Source organism: Rana temporaria, unplaced genomic scaffold, assembly GCF_905171775.1.
Source record: "Rana temporaria unplaced genomic scaffold, aRanTem1.1, whole genome shotgun sequence".
In the NCBI taxonomy this organism is placed as follows: Eukaryota; Metazoa; Chordata; class Amphibia; order Anura; family Ranidae; genus Rana; species Rana temporaria.
Window position 1 is genome coordinate 27,755 of NW_024404574.1, and position 15,755 is coordinate 43,509.

General features: G+C 51.4%; 1 protein-coding gene across 1 annotated transcript in view; it reads right to left on the bottom strand.

Annotated features, from left to right (window-relative positions):
- Positions 1–4,339: 4,339 nt before the first annotated feature.
- CFAP20 (cilia and flagella associated protein 20) overlaps positions 4,340–15,755 on the bottom strand; it is a 33,302-nt gene continuing 21,886 nt past the window's right edge. The window contains exons 5-6 of the mRNA XM_040334724.1: positions 9,801–9,911; positions 4,340–4,619 (exon numbers count right to left, since the gene is read on the bottom strand). Coding sequence (XP_040190658.1) covers positions 4,614–4,619; positions 9,801–9,911 — 117 coding nt within the window. The 3' untranslated portion in view covers positions 4,340–4,613. The remainder of the gene's footprint in view (positions 4,620–9,800; positions 9,912–15,755) is intronic.

The window sequence follows — 15,755 nt, forward strand, 5'->3', positions numbered from 1 at the left end:
CCTTCTCCCCCCACCACCCCCCCCTTGTTGCTGTGTCTAATTGTGTTGATTCATGACACATAGACAATGGCCTAGACTGCAGACATCTCTCCGCAGGGGGTGTGTATTGAGGCTGCCTGCTTACCATAAACTCATTAGGTATCTGTAGACTGTTTCAATGTACAAATGTTCAGTTCCCATTGGTTGTTGGCTAAGGGGAGTGTCCCTAGCTCTGTGTAACTGTATGTCTTGGAATTTAATAAACAGTTTAAGCTCTGGATGTTTAACCCTCAACACCTGTGTGGATTGTCTCGTGATTGAGGGGTTAAGGGCTGGTTATGGCGAGGTTGCAGGCTGTGGGTGCGTTTGGAGGACAGGAGACACAGGTCTGGCGGATGTGCCCACCTGGGGTATCTGAGATCCGTCACAGTGGTGGCAGCAGTGGGACGTCTCCTGCAGTCCAGGACATCCAAACCACCACCAGGATTCAAGATCTGGGCAGCTGCCGAGGAGCGATACGGGGACCAGCCAACATGAGAGCGGAGTTCGGGAGGAGGCTGCAAGGCATGCGGAAGAAACATCAGGGACCAGTGACAGAGCGCACCATGCTCGGCTGGGAGGATGTGATCCGCCGGCAACTCTGGCATGAGGCGCTAAGCTACGAGCGGCGCCAGCAGGGGAAGATCCTTCCCTCCTCCTCAGAGATGTACTGGACGCAGTACCGTGCACGAGAGGTGTTCCTGAGGGAACGACCGCGAGATGATTGGAAGACGGAGCTCGGAAGATTGGTCCAGGAGGAGATGAAGCTGGACGCCAGCTACAGAGCCCTCCGGTGGTTCGCGGCTCAACTGTGGCCAAGTACAGCAGATGGCAGCACGACAGAAGGCGTTGGCTACGGCGGCGTGGGGCTGCTCCATCAAAAAATGTACGGAGACCCAGACTTTGGGAGCGATGAGGAGTGGAGGCTGGAAAACATCCTGGACTTCCGAGATGAGGTGCTGGACCTCCCCGAAGATGCATGTGATCCGGAGGAATTGGAGTTCTTGGTTGAGCAGGAATGGGAGCTCGAGATTGCCTACAAGCGACTGTTTGACGGTAACCAGCAGCCTGGCATGGCTCCCGTTGCCTGGGACTGTCCACGAGAAATTGCAGACAGTCAAAAAGATGAGGAGCAAATGGGGCCAGGGGTGACCCTACGTTTTCCCGTCCTTACCGCAATGGAAGAAGCAGCGATGATACAGAGGGCACTGCGAGTGCTAGAATGCCGGAACGCAACGGAGGTTTCCCAGGCAGCGAGAAGCATTAAGGTCTCAGAAAGAGGAGTTGAGACAGGCGCTGGAAGGCTGGGAAATGGTGATCAGCAGCAAGTCCAGAGTATCTCATCTGGTGCCCCAGCAGAAGCGCTGGCTACAGGGCAGAGTGCCCCTGGCATCTGCCCAGCATCAGAAAAAGAGTTGGATTCGGAGAGTCTGGAAGAGGATCTGCGTAAGCTGTTTCCCCAACAGCAGATATCCCCACCGGGAGTAGAGGAAGCAATTCTCCCTCCCAAACAATTGGACACTACCCCAGTGTTCATCCCCCCAGCAGAAGCGCTGGCTACGGGGCAGAGTGCCGCTGGCCTCTGCCCACCCTCAGAGTTAGATCCAGGGAGTCCGAGGGAGGACCTCAGTGAGCTGTTTCCCCAGCACTTGGACACTATCCCAGTGTTTATCCCCCCAGCAGAAGCGCTGGCTACGGGGCAGAGTGCCGCTGGCCTCTGCCCACCCTCAGAGTTAGATCCAGGGAGTCCGAGGGATGACCTCAGTGAGCTGTTTCCCCAGCACTTGGACACTACCCCAGTGTTTATACCCCCAGCAGAAGCGTTGGCTACGGGGCAGAGTTCTGCTGGCCCCTGCCCAGCCCTCAGTATGTTTTTGGAGGGTTTGGGAGACAGCCCCTGTCAGAAGTCACCCCAGTGGCTGGTCACAGAACCGGCAGGGGAGAAAACCCTTCCCCCTCTCCAGTGGCTGTACCCAACTTTTGCATATGTCCCCCCGGCAGAAGCGCTGGCTATAGGACAGAGCGCTGATGGTCTCTGCCCAGCATCAGAACAAGAGATGAAGAATCCGGGAGATAGTCCCTGCAAGATACCTTCTCAGCGGCTGGTAACTACACCAGGAGAAAAGCAAGTACCTTTTCCTCCCAAAATGCATAGCCCTACCAGCCTATGTTCCCTCCCAGCTGAAGCGCTGGCATCAGGGCAGAGGATTATTCAGCTCCCTCCAATATCTGCAACCCAGCCCCGGATCAGAGGAGTGCAGACAGCTGTTCCCACTCTGCAGCGGCTGTTTTTATTCATGGGAGACCCTATGTGCGGTTTTGCTCCCCAGCGCCGGAGTCGTACTTTTACTTTTCCTGGTTGCCTGGGGTGGAAGTTTGTGACTAACGCAGGTCCAGACCAGTTGGGGGTCAGGAACCTGGTTAGTCTGTTTTTAAAAAGGGAGAAATGTGACAGAACCCACTGTCACTGTGTGTTTTGGAAAGAACTGTGCCCGTGCCTCCTACCGACAGACTATGGGCCAGAAGATACTGGAGACCCGGGACAAGCTGGCATGGATGTAATGTAATGTTACAACCCTTCTCCCCCCACCCCCCCCCCCTCTTGTTGCTGTGTCTAATTGTGTGGATTCATGACACATAGACAATGGCCTGGACTGCAGACATCTCTCCGCAGGGGGTGTGTATTGAGGCTGCCTGCTTACCATAAACTCATTAGGTATCTGTAGACTGTTTCAATGTACAAATGGTCAGTTCCCATTGGTTGTTGGCTAAGGGGAGTGTCCCTATCTCTGTGTAACTGTATGTCTTGGAATTTAATAAACAGTTTAAGCTCTGGATGTTTAACCCTCAACACCTGTGTGGATTGTCTCGTGATTGAGGGGTTAAGGGCTGGTTATGGCGAGGTTGCAGGCTGCGGGTGCGTTTGGAGGACAGGAGACACAGGTCTGGCGGATGTGCCCACCTGGGGTATCTGAGATCCGTCACAAGCATGGTGCAAGAACTGCAGGTAAGTAGCATGGTGCAGGAACTGCAGGTAAGTAGCATGGTGCAAGAACTGCAGGTAAGCAGCATGGTGCAAGAACTGCAGGTAAGCAGCATGGTGCAAAAGCAGAATGGATTTCAAGGCAACTATATTTTTAAAATGCTGAATGCACCTTTTTTCTGCAGGAAACAAAAGCATGGCGGCCCATTCAAATCAATGGTCTGCTGTACCTGCACACATGAGGGCCGCCAAAACATACATGTGAACCAGCCAGGCCCAAAATAAGCTGGAGGGGGGCCCAAAAAAAATGTTTGCCCAGGGCCCAAACCATATTAAAGACGGCCCTGCCCATAACTGTGAGGGAATCATGGGAAAATGTCTGCAGTTCCTCTTCTGACCCCCACTGACCACTATGAAGGATGGATGGTGCCAGTAATCTTCTCGCCCTTCAGAGGGAGGGTTGTTTAAGGGGGTGGTGGCTTCTTGTCTTGGAAATGATCTTGGTATCCATCTTTGTTTTTCAGTGGATGGTCCCAACAATCCAGAACTCCATGAAGCCGTTCCGGGTGAGCGATAGTAAATAAGGGTCTCCGTGTGTTCATGCGCCCAATATCCCGAATAGATTGTTCTACATTAGGGTCAATATTTATCAATCTCTCGGGGGGGGGATGGGTAGTTGATCTCATGGTGGATCGAGTAGTAGTTGATCTTGGCTTGTTTAATTTCACCAAAGCGGTTGTATACCCGCATATACAATTTTTTTTTTTTACACCTGTAATACAAAAGCCATAATGAGCTAGTATGCACCGCATACTAGCTCATTATGAAATACTTACCTTAAACGAGGTGTAGAGAACTTACCTGGTCTACGCCAAGCGAGATGTCATCTTGCCCGGCGTGTCTTCCGGGTATCACCACTCCAGCGCTGTGATTGGCTGGAGCGGCGAGGTCGTCACTCCCGCGCATGCGCGTAGGAGATTTCATTCCGGCAAGGTCCGGCAGGTGCCGGCCCTTTAGCTGAGGATCCCCCCTGCGCATGCGCCGCTGCAATCAGCGGCGCATTGCGAGGGGAATATCTCCTACACCGTACAGGTTTAGGAGATATTCTCTCTATACCTACAGGTAAGTCTTATTATAGGCCGTATTATAGACTCACCTGTAGGTAAAAGTGATAGTAAAGACTTTATATCTGAATCTCCTCCTACACTCCATCACCAGCGTCGTTCGGTCCCCAACCTTTTATCTGAGCGACACGTGATGGGTCTCGCGCAATGCAATAATTCTATATCGCTGGCGATTTTTTATAGGTAAATTTTATTGTACATTACAACAGCATTACACAAAGACATAGTACAGTACACATTTTCAGACATTATAACCAAAATTGGAAGCATGTAGTTACAACATGTACATTATATCCGGTAAAAACATTCAAGTACAAATAACAATAAACAAAAACGGTGGGATAACTTCCAGACCTCTCGTGTGTCTTCCAATCATTAACGAGTAACCAAAATTGTAGTTACAACATGTACATCGTGGTAAAGGATTCGGCGCTCTCACCGCCGCGCCCGGGTTCAATTTCCAGGCAGGGTGTAAGGCTGCCGGGCGATCATTGCTGCAAAACACACAATACAGGTTGTCAGAGAGAAGGACAGAGGTTGTCAGAGAAAGACGCAGACTGGGGACACAGGGAATGATGGGTAATACAGGAAGTGGGGGGACTCAGGGAATGATGGGGGGGAGGGGAGAGGACACAGGGAATGATGGGTAATACAGGAAGTGTGGGGGGGACACAGGGAATGATGGGTAATACAGGAAGTGTGGGGAGGACACAGGGAATGATGGGTAATAATACAGGAAGTGTGGGGACACAGGGAATGATGGGTAATAATACAGGAAGTGTGGGGAGGACACAGGGAATGATGGGTAATAATACAGGAAGTGTGGAGAGGACACAGGGAATGATGGGTAATAATACAGGAAGTGTGGAGAGGACACAGGGAACGATGGGTAATAATACAGGAAGTTTGGGGGGGACACAGGGAATGATGGGCAATAATACAGGAAGTGTGGGGGGGACACAGGGAATGATGGGTAATAATACAGGAAGTGTGGGGAGAGGACACAGGGAATGATGGGTAATAATACTGGAAGTGTGGGGGGACACAGGGAATGATGGGCAATAATACAGGAAGTGTGGGGGGAGAGGACACAGGGAATGATGGGTAATAATACAGGAAGTATGGGGAGAGGACACAGGGAATGATGGGTAATAATACAGGAAGGGGGGGACACAGGGAATGATGGGTAATAATACAGGAAGTGTGGGGAGAGGACACGGGGAATGATGGGTAATACAGGAAGTGTGGGGGGGGGCACAGGGAATGATGGGTAATACAGGAAGTGTGGGGAGAGGACACAGGGAATGATGGGTAATACAGGAAGTGTGGGGAGAGGACACAGGGAATGATGGGTAATACAGGAAGTGTGGGGAGAGGACACAGGGAATGATGGGTAATAATACAGGAAGTGTGGGGAGAGGACACAGGGAATGATGGGTAATAATACAGGAAGGGGGGGAGAGGACACAGGGAATGATGGGTAATAATACAGGAAGTGTGGAGAGAGGACACAGGGAATGATGGGTAATAATACAGGAAGTGTGGGGAGAGGACACAGGGAATGATGGGCAATACAGGAAGTGTGGGGAGAGGACACAGGGAATGATGGGTAATAATACAGGAAGTGTGGAGAGAGGACACAGGGAATGATGGGCAATACAGGAAGTGTGGGGGGGGACACAGGGAATGATGGGTAATAATACAGGAAGTGTGGGGGGAGGACACAGGGAATGATGGGTAATAATACAGGAAGTGTGGGGAGAGGACACAGGGAATGATGGGTAATAATACAGGAAGTGTGGAGAGAGGACACAGGGAATGATGGGTAATAATACAGGAAGTGTGGAGAGGACACAGGGAATGATGGGTAATAATATAGGAAGTGTGGGGGAGGACACAGGGAATGATGGGTAATAATACAGGAAGGGGGGAGAGGACACAGGGAATGATGGGCAATAATACAGGAAGTGTGGGGAGAGGACACAGGGAATGATGGGTAATACAGGAAGGGGGGGGGGAGAGGACACAGGGAATGATGGGTAATACAGGAAGGGGGGGGGGGGAGGACACAGGGAATGATGGGTAATAATATAGGAAGTGTGGGGAGAGGACACAGGGAATGATGGGTAATAATATAGGAAGTGTGGGGAGAGGACACAGGGAATGATGGGCAATAATATAGGAAGTGTGGGGAGAGGACACAGGGAATGATGGGTAATAATACAGGAAGTGTGGGGAGGACACAGGGAATGATGGGCAATAATACAGGAAGTGTGGGGGGGACACAGGGAATGATGGGTAATAATACAGGAAGTGTGGGGAGAGGACACAGGGAATGATGGGTAATAATACTGGAAGTGTGGGGGGACACAGGGAATGATGGGTAATAATACAGGAAGTATGGGGAGAGGACACAGGGAATGATGGGTAATAATACAGGAAGGGGGGGGACACAGGGAATGATGGGTAATAATACAGGAAGTGTGGGGAGAGGACACGGGGAATGATGGGTAATACAGGAAGTGGGGGGGGGGGCACAGGGAATGATGGGTAATACAGGAAGTGTGGGGAGAGGACACAGGGAATGATGGGTAATACAGGAAGTGTGGGGAGAGGACACAGGGAATGATGGGTAATAATACAGGAAGTGTGGGGAGAGGACACAGGGAATGATGGGTAATAATACAGGAAGTGTGGAGAGAGGACACAGGGAATGATGGGTAATAATACAGGAAGTGTGGGGAGAGGACACAGGGAATGATGGGCAATACAGGAAGTGTGGGGAGAGGACACAGGGAATGATGGGTAATAATACAGGAAGTGTGGAGAGAGGACACAGGGAATGATGGGTAATAATACAGGAAGTGTGGGGGGAGGACACAGGGAATGATGGGCAATACAGGAAGTGTGGGGGGGGACACAGGGAATGATGGGTAATAATACAGGAAGTGTGGGGGGAGGACACAGGGAATGATGGGTAATAATACAGGAAGTGTGGGGAGAGGACACAGGGAATGATGGGTAATAATACAGGAAGTGTGGAGAGAGGACACAGGGAATGATGGGTAATAATACAGGAAGTGTGGAGAGGACACAGGGAATGATGGGTAATAATATAGGAAGTGTGGGGGAGGACACAGGGAATGATGGGTAATAATACAGGAAGTGTGGGGAGAGGACACAGGGAATGATGGGTAATAATACAGGAAGGGGGGAGAGGACACAGGGAATGATGGGCAATAATACAGGAAGTGTGGGGAGAGGACACAGGGAATGATGGGTAATACAGGAAGGGGGGGGGGAGAGGACACAGGGAATGATGGGTAATACAGGAAGGGGGGGGGGAGGACACATGGAATGATGGGTAATAATATAGGAAGTGTGGGGAGAGGACACAGGGAATGATGGGTAATAATATAGGAAGTGTGGGGAGAGGACACAGGGAATGATGGGTAATACAGGAAGTGTGGGGAGAGGACACAGGGAATGATGGGTAATACAGGAAGTGTGGGGAGAGGACACAGGGAATGATGGGCAATAATATAGGAAGTGTGGGGGGGACACAGGGAATGATGGGCAATAATACAGGAAGTGTGGGGAGGACACAGGGAATGATGGGTAATACAGGAAGTGTGGGGAGAGGACACAGGGAATGATGGGTAATAATACAGTAAGTGTGGAGAGGACACAGGGAACGATGGGTAATAATACAGGAAGTGTGGGGAGAGGACACAGGGAATGATGGGTAATACAGGAAGTGTGGGGGGGGACACAGGGAATGATGGGTAATACAGGAAGTGTGGGGGGGGGACACAGGGAATGATGGGTAATATAGGAAGTGGGGGGGGGGACACAGGGAATGATGGGTAATATAGGAAGTGTGGGGGGACACAGGGAATGATAGGTAATACAGGAAGTGTGGGGGGGGGGTGTGGGGACACAGGGAATGATGGGTAATACAGGAAGTGGGGGGGGGGGACACAGGGAATGATGGGTAATAATACAGGAAGTGAGGGGACACAGGGAATGATGGGTAATACAGGAAGTGTGGGGAGAGGACACAAGGAATGATGGGTAATAATACAGGAAGTATGGGGAGAGGACACAGGGAATGATGGGTAATAATACAGGAAGTGTGGGGAGGACACAGGGAATGATGGGTAATACAGGAAGTGTGGGGAGGACACAGGGAATGATGGGTAATAATACAGGAAGTGTGGAGAGGACACAGGGAATGATGGGTAATAATATAGGAAGTGTGGGGAGGACACAGGGAATGATGGGTAATACAGGAAGTGTGGGGGGAGGACACAGGGAATGATGGGTAATACAGGAAGTATGGGGGGAGGACACAGGGAATGATGGGTAATAATACAGGAAGTGTGGGGGAGGACACAGGGAATGATGGGTAATACAGGAAGTGTGGGGAGAGGACACAGGGAATGATGGGTAATACAGGAAGGGGGGGAGAGGACACAGGGAATGATGGGTAATACAGGAAGTGTGGGGGGGGACACAGGGAATGATGGGTAATACAGGAAGTGTGGGGGGGGACACAGGGAATGATGGGTAATATAGGAAGTGGGGGGGGGGACACAGGGAATGATAGGTAATACAGGAAGTGTGGGGGGGGTGTGGGGACACAGGGAATGATGGGTAATACAGGAAGTGGGGGGGGGGGGACACAGGGAATGATGGGTAATAATACAGGAAGTGTGGGGGGACACAGGGAATGATGGGTAATAATACAGGAAGTGAGGGGACACAGGGAATGATGGGTAATACAGGAAGTGTGGGGAGAGGACACAAGGAATGATGGGTAATACAGGAAGTGTGGGGAGGACACAGGGAATGATGGGTAATAATACAGGAAGTGTGGAGAGGACACAGGGAATGATGGGTAATAATATAGGAAGTGTGGGGAGGACACAGGGAATGATGGGTAATACAGGAAGTGTGGGGGGAGGACACAGGGAATGATGGGTAATACAGGAAGTATGGGGGGAGGACACAGGGAATGATGGGTAATAATATAGGAAGTGTGGGGAGAGGACACAGTGAATGATGGGTAATAATATAGGAAGTATGGGGAGAGGACACAGGGAATGATGGGTAATAATACAGGAAGTGTGGGGAGGACACAGGGAATGATGGGTAATACAGGAAGTGTGGGGGGAGGACACAGGGAATGATGGGTAATACAGGAAGTATGGGGGGAGGACACAGGGAATGATGGGTAATAATATAGGAAGTGTGGGGAGAGGACACAGTGAATGATGGGTAATAATATAGGAAGTATGGGGAGAGGACACAGTGAATGATGGGTAATAATATAGGAAGTATGGGGAGAGGACACAGGGAATGATGGGTAATAATACAGGAAGTGTGGGGAGGACACAGGGAATGATGGGTAATACAGGAAGTGTGGGGGGAGGACACAGGGAATGATGGGTAATACAGGAAGTATGGGGGGAGGACACAGGGAATGATGGGTAATAATATAGGAAGTGTGGGGAGAGGACACAGGGAATGATGGGTAATAATACAGGAAGTGTGGGGAGAGGACACAGGGAATGATGGGTAATAATACAGGAAGTGTGGGGAGGACACAGGGAATGATGGGTAATACAGGAAGCGGGGCGGGGTTACACAGAGGGAACGGTCGGGACACTCACCTTGTTCTTGGTCTGGACGGGGAGGTAGAGTTTGAACTCGGCTGGGAGCTCGTCCTCGGAGTACAGCCGATCAGAGAAATAGACTCTCCTGATCCTACAATTGGCGTGAATCTGAGGAGAGGAAAAGAAAATTATATTTGAAATCCTTTTCCTTGAGGGACACAAATGTAATTACTAATCGGGTTATACTGCTGTCTATGGGAGGAATGAACATCAGCAAAGAAAATTGTAGGGCTCCGCGGGAAAGCTCCTCCCCGGGAAGGCTCCTCCTCGGGAAAGCTCCTCCCCGGGAAAGCTCCTCCCCAGGAAGGCTCCTCCTCGGGAAAGCTCCTCCCCGGGAAAGCTCCTCCTCGGGAAAGCTCCTCCCCAGGAAAGCTCCTCCCCGGGAAAGCTCCTCCCCAGGAAGGCTCCTCCTCGGGAAAGCTCCTCCTCGGGAAAGCTCCTCCTCGGGAAAGCTCCTCCCAGGAAAGCTCCTCCCCGGGAAAGCTCCTCCCCGGGAAAGCTCCTCCCCAGGAAAGCTCCTCCCCAGGAAAGCTCCTCCCCAGGAAAGCTCCTCCCCAGGAAAGCTCCTCCCCAGGAAAGCTCCTCCCCAGTCTGTAGCAAGCAGTACTAAAGCCCCGTACACATGACCGGTTTTCCTGTCCATCAGGAAAACTGCTGGGAAAAAATAAATAAAAAAAGAGCAGGATCTCTTTTTTCCCCCGCCAGGAAAAAATCCTAGCAGGAAAACCGTTCGTCTGTATGCTTTTCTGACGTGCAAAAAAAAAAAAAACTGTGCATGCTCGGAAACAAATGGACGCATGCTCAGAAGCATAGAACATTTTCTCAGCTCATCGTAGTCATTTACGTCACCGCCATCTTGGCAGTGGAGAGTTCACCAAACTCTTGTGCCGCTGTGTGTATACAAGGCAGACCTCACATCTCATATGTACACAAAAAAAAAAAAAAGACAAAAATAAAATGTCCCTTTAAGACGTATGGGTGGAAGTGAGGTTTCCACGCCGCTTCCACCCTGCTATGGTATGGAGACTGGTGGGGGCCATCTTGCCCTCACTCTTATCCATACCCAGCTAGGGAGAGGACCCGACTGCCTCCGCCGATACCGACGGCTCTGGTAAGTGGTGGAGGGCGCGGGAGGCCCTCTCCCGACAATGGCGATTTCACAGGGAATCTGACGCAGAGATCACAATTAGCGTTTACAGGAATGCCGCCTGAAGAGCCGAATACCTGGGTTGTGGCAGCTGCCGCCATTACCGAGGTATCCCTCTTGAAAGTGCCGACGTATATAGTCGTGCCGCGGTCCTTAACCACATGAGGACCGCCGATTTACGTTGGCAGAATGGCATGGCACAGCTCAGTACAGGTACGTTGCCCCTTAAGTGCCCAGCCTTGGGTCGCTCGTGACCGAGCCAGCGGGACCCAATCGCCGCCGGTGTCCCGCGATCAGGTCACAGGAGCGGAAGAACGGGCGAGTGTAAACAAACCTTCCCTGTTCTTCTCTGTGGCAATGTCACTGATCGTCGTTCCCTATAACACAGAACAGACGATCAGTCACACGTACAGTCCAGCCCCACCCCCCCTACAGTAAGAAGCACTCCCTAGGGCACACTTAACCCCTTAGCGCCCCCTAGTGGTTAACCCCTTCACTGCTATTTTCACAGTAATCGGTGCATTTTTATAGCACTGATTGCTGTGAAAATGACAATAGTCCCGAAAATGTGTCAAAAGTGTCCGCCATAATGTCGCAGGCATGGGGGGGGGGGGGGGGGGGGACTGGAATATAAAATCACTGTCATTACTAGTAAAAGAATTTTTTTTTTTAATAAAAATGCCATAAAACTATCCCCTATTTTGTAGACGCTATAACTTTTGCGCAAACCGATCAAACGCTTATTGCCAAAAATATGTAGAAGAATACGTATCGCCCTAAACTGAGGAGAGAAAAAAAAGGATTTTTGTACTCACCGTAAAATCCATTTCTCTGAGTTCATAGACGGACACAGCCTTCATTGACCTTAGGGTTATGCTTCTTCCTACCAGGAGATGTAGAATTCTACAGCACTTAAAGGTGTTAAAACCTTTCCTTCATGCCGCTCCTCCCAGGGGGCGTGGCTCCCCCAGGCATAACCCCCACCCTGCTCTAGGAGCCTCAGTTCGTAACAAGCAGTACAAACAAAGGAGGGGTGGGTGCTGTGTCCGTCTATGAACTCAGAGAAATGGATTTTACGGTGAGTACAAAAATCCTATTTTCTCTTTCGTTCATAGACGGACACAGCCTTCACTGACCTTAGGGACGTCCCCAAGCAGTGTCAAAAAATTCGAGGGGTGGGAAAACACAGCAAACCAGGTTACACCCCAAACAAAAACCGGAGTTACTCAACGGAGGAACTCCAACTGTAAACTGCCGCCTGTAACACCCTGCGGCCGAAGGAGGCATCAGAAGATGCACTCACATCCACCTTATAAAACTTTGAAAAAGCGTGGACCGACGACCAGGTCGCAGCCTTACACACCTGTAACACAGAGGCTTGGTGTCGGAAAGCCCAAGAGGCCCCGATCGCCCTGGTCAAATGCGCCGTGACCCGAAAGGGGGGCGCCCGCCCTTCAGGGCATAGGCCTGAAGCACGACCTGTCCGATCCACCTAGAAATGGTGTCCGACGAGACCGCCAGACCTTTTCTGGGACCGGACACAGACACGAACAGCGAGTCCGACTTCCGGAACGGAGCTGTCGCCGACAAGTAAACTCGAAGGGCCCGAACCACATCTAGAGAATGTAAAGAGGCCTCCTTCGGGTTCTTCGGCTGAGGACATAAGGATGGAAGAACAATGTCCACATCCAAGTGAAAAGCCGAAACGACCTTGGGGAGAAAAAACGGCTGCGGCCGCAGCACCACCTCATCCTTACGGATGACCAAGCAGGGAGCCTTGCAAGACAAGGCCACCAGAACAGACAGACACCCGTCTGATCGAGGTAATTGCTACCAGAAATAAAATCACCTTTTGTGACAATAAAACAAAAAACCTCCCGAATGTCCTCAAAGGGAGCATCCCGAAGCACTGAAAGGACTAAATTCAAGTCCCATGGGGGTAATGGAGGGCGCACCGGAGGGGCCACCTGCCAGACCCCCTGACCCAACGTACGCACCCAGGAGTGCGACGCCAAGGGTCACTGCAAGTAAAAACAGCCAGAGCAGAAATCTGGCTCCTAACCGTACGTAAGGCGAGAGCCTGAACCACTCCCTGCTGCAAAGACAGCAGAATCCTGTACACCACGCATGTACGAGAGTGCCAGTTCATCTCCTCACACACAGAGAAGTAGGCCTTCCATGTATGAGAGTGCCAGTTCATCTCCCCACACACAGAGAAGTAGGCCTTCCATGTACGAGAGTGCCAGTTCATCTCCCCACACACAGAGAAGTAGGCCTTCCATGTACGAGAGTGCCAGTTCATCTCCCCACACACAGAGAAGTAGGCCTTCCATGTACGAGAGTGCCAGTTCATCTCCCCCACACAGAGAAGTAGGCCTTCCATGTACGAGAGTGCCAGTTCATCTCCCCACACACAGAGAAGTAGGCCTTCCATGTACGAGAGTGCCAGTTCATCTCCCCCACACAGAGAAGTAGGCCTTCCATGTACGAGAGTGCCAGTTCATCTCCCCACACACAGAGACGTAGGCCTTCCATGTACGAGAGTGCCAGTTCATCTCCCCACACACAGAGAAGTAGGCCTTCCATGTACGAGAGTGCCAGTTCATCTCCCCACACACAGAGAAGTAGGCCTTCCATGTACGAGAGTGCCAGTTCATCTCCCCCACACAGAGAAGTAGGCCTTCCATGTACGAGAGTGCCAGTTCATCTCCCCACACACAGAGAAGTAGGCCTTCCATGTACGAGAGTGCCAGTTCATCTCCCCACACACAGAGAAGTAGGCCTTCCATGTACGAGAGTGCCAGTTCATCTCCTCACACACAGAGAAGTAGGCCTTCCATGTACGAGAGTGCCAGTTCATCTCCCCACACACAGAGAAGTAGGCCTTCCATGTACGAGAGTGCCAGTTCATCTCCCCACACACAGAGAAGTAGGCCTTCCATGTACGAGAGTGCCAGTTCATCTCCCCCACACAGAGAAGTAGGCCTTCCATGTACGAGAGTGCCAGTTCATCTCACACACAGAGACGTAGGCCTTCCATGTACGAGAGTGCCAGTTCATCTCCCCACACACAGAGAAGTAGGCCTTCCATGTACGAGAGTGCCAGTTCATCTCACACACAGAGACGTAGGCCTTCCATGTACGAGAGTGCCAGTTCATCTCCCCACACACAGAGACGTAGGTCTTCCATGTACGAGAGTGCCAGTTCATCTCCTCACACACAGAGAAGTAGGCCTTCCATGTACGAGAGTGCCAGTTCATCTCCCCACACACAGAGACGTAGGCCTTCCATGTACGAGAGTGCCAGTTCATCTCCCCACACAGAGAAGTAGGCCTTCCATGTACGAGAGTGCCAGTTCATCTCCCCCACACAGAGAAGTAGGCCTTCCATGTACGAGAGTGCCAGTTCATCTCCCCACACACAGAGAAGTAGGCCTTCCATGTACGAGAGTGCCAGTTCATCTCCCCCACACAGAGAAGTAGGCCTTCCATGTACGAGAGTGCCAGTTCATCTCCCCACACACAGAGAAGTAGGCCTTCCATGTACGAGAGTGCCAGTTCATCTCCCACACACAGAGAAGTAGGCCTTCCATGTACGAGAGTGCCAGTTCATCTCCCCCACACAGAGAAGTAGGCCTTCCATGTACGAGAGTGCCAGTTCATCTCACACACAGAGACGTAGGCCTTCCATGTACGAGAGTGCCAGTTCATCTCCCCACACACAGAGAAGTAGGCCTTCCATGTACGAGAGTGCCAGTTCATCTCCCCACACAGAGAAGTAGGCCTTCCAAGTACGAGAGTGCCAGTTCATCTCCCCACACAGAGAAGTAGGCCTTCCATGTACGAGAGTGCCAGTTCATCTCCCCACACACAGAGAAGTAGGCCTTTCATGTACGAGAGTGCCAGTTCATCTCCCCACACACAGAGAAGTAGGCCTTCCATGTACGAGAGTGCCAGTTCATCTCCCCACACACAGAGAAGTAGGCCTTCCATGTACGAGAGTGCCAGTTCATCTCCCCACACACAGAGAAGTAGGCCTTCCATGTACGAGAGTGCCAGTTCATCTCCCCCACACAGAGAAGTAGGCCTTCCATGTACGAGAGTGCCAGTTCATCTCACACACAGAGACGTAGGCCTTCCATGTACGAGAGTGCCAGTTCATCTCCCCACACACAGAGAAGTAGGCCTTCCATGTACGAGAGTGCCAGTTCATCTCCCCACACAGAGAAGTAGGCCTTCCAAGTACGAGAGTGCCAGTTCATCTCCCCACACAGAGAAGTAGGCCTTCCATGTACGAGAGTGCCAGTTCATCTTCCCACACACAGAGAAGTAGGCCTTTCATGTACGAGAGTGCCAGTTCATCTCCCCACACACAGAGAAGTAGGCCTTTCATGTACGAGAGTGCCAGTTCATCTCTCCACACACAGAGAAGTAGGCCTTCCATGTATGAGAGTGCCAGTTCATCTCCCCACACAGAGAAGTAGGCCTTCCATGTACGAGAGTGCCAGTTCATCTCACACACAGAGACGTAGGCCTTCCATGTACGAGAGTGCCAGTTCATCTCCCCACACACAGAGAAGTAGGCCTTCCATGTACGAGAGTGCCAGTTCATCTCCCCACACACAGAGACGTAGGCCTTCCATGTACGAGAGTGCCAGTTCATCTCCCCACACACAGAGAAGTAGGCCTTCCATGTACGAGAGTGCCAGTTCATCTCCCCACACACAGAGAAGTAGGCCTTCCATGTACGAGAGTGCCAGTTCATCTCCCCACACACAGAGAAGTAGGCCTTCCATGTACGAGAG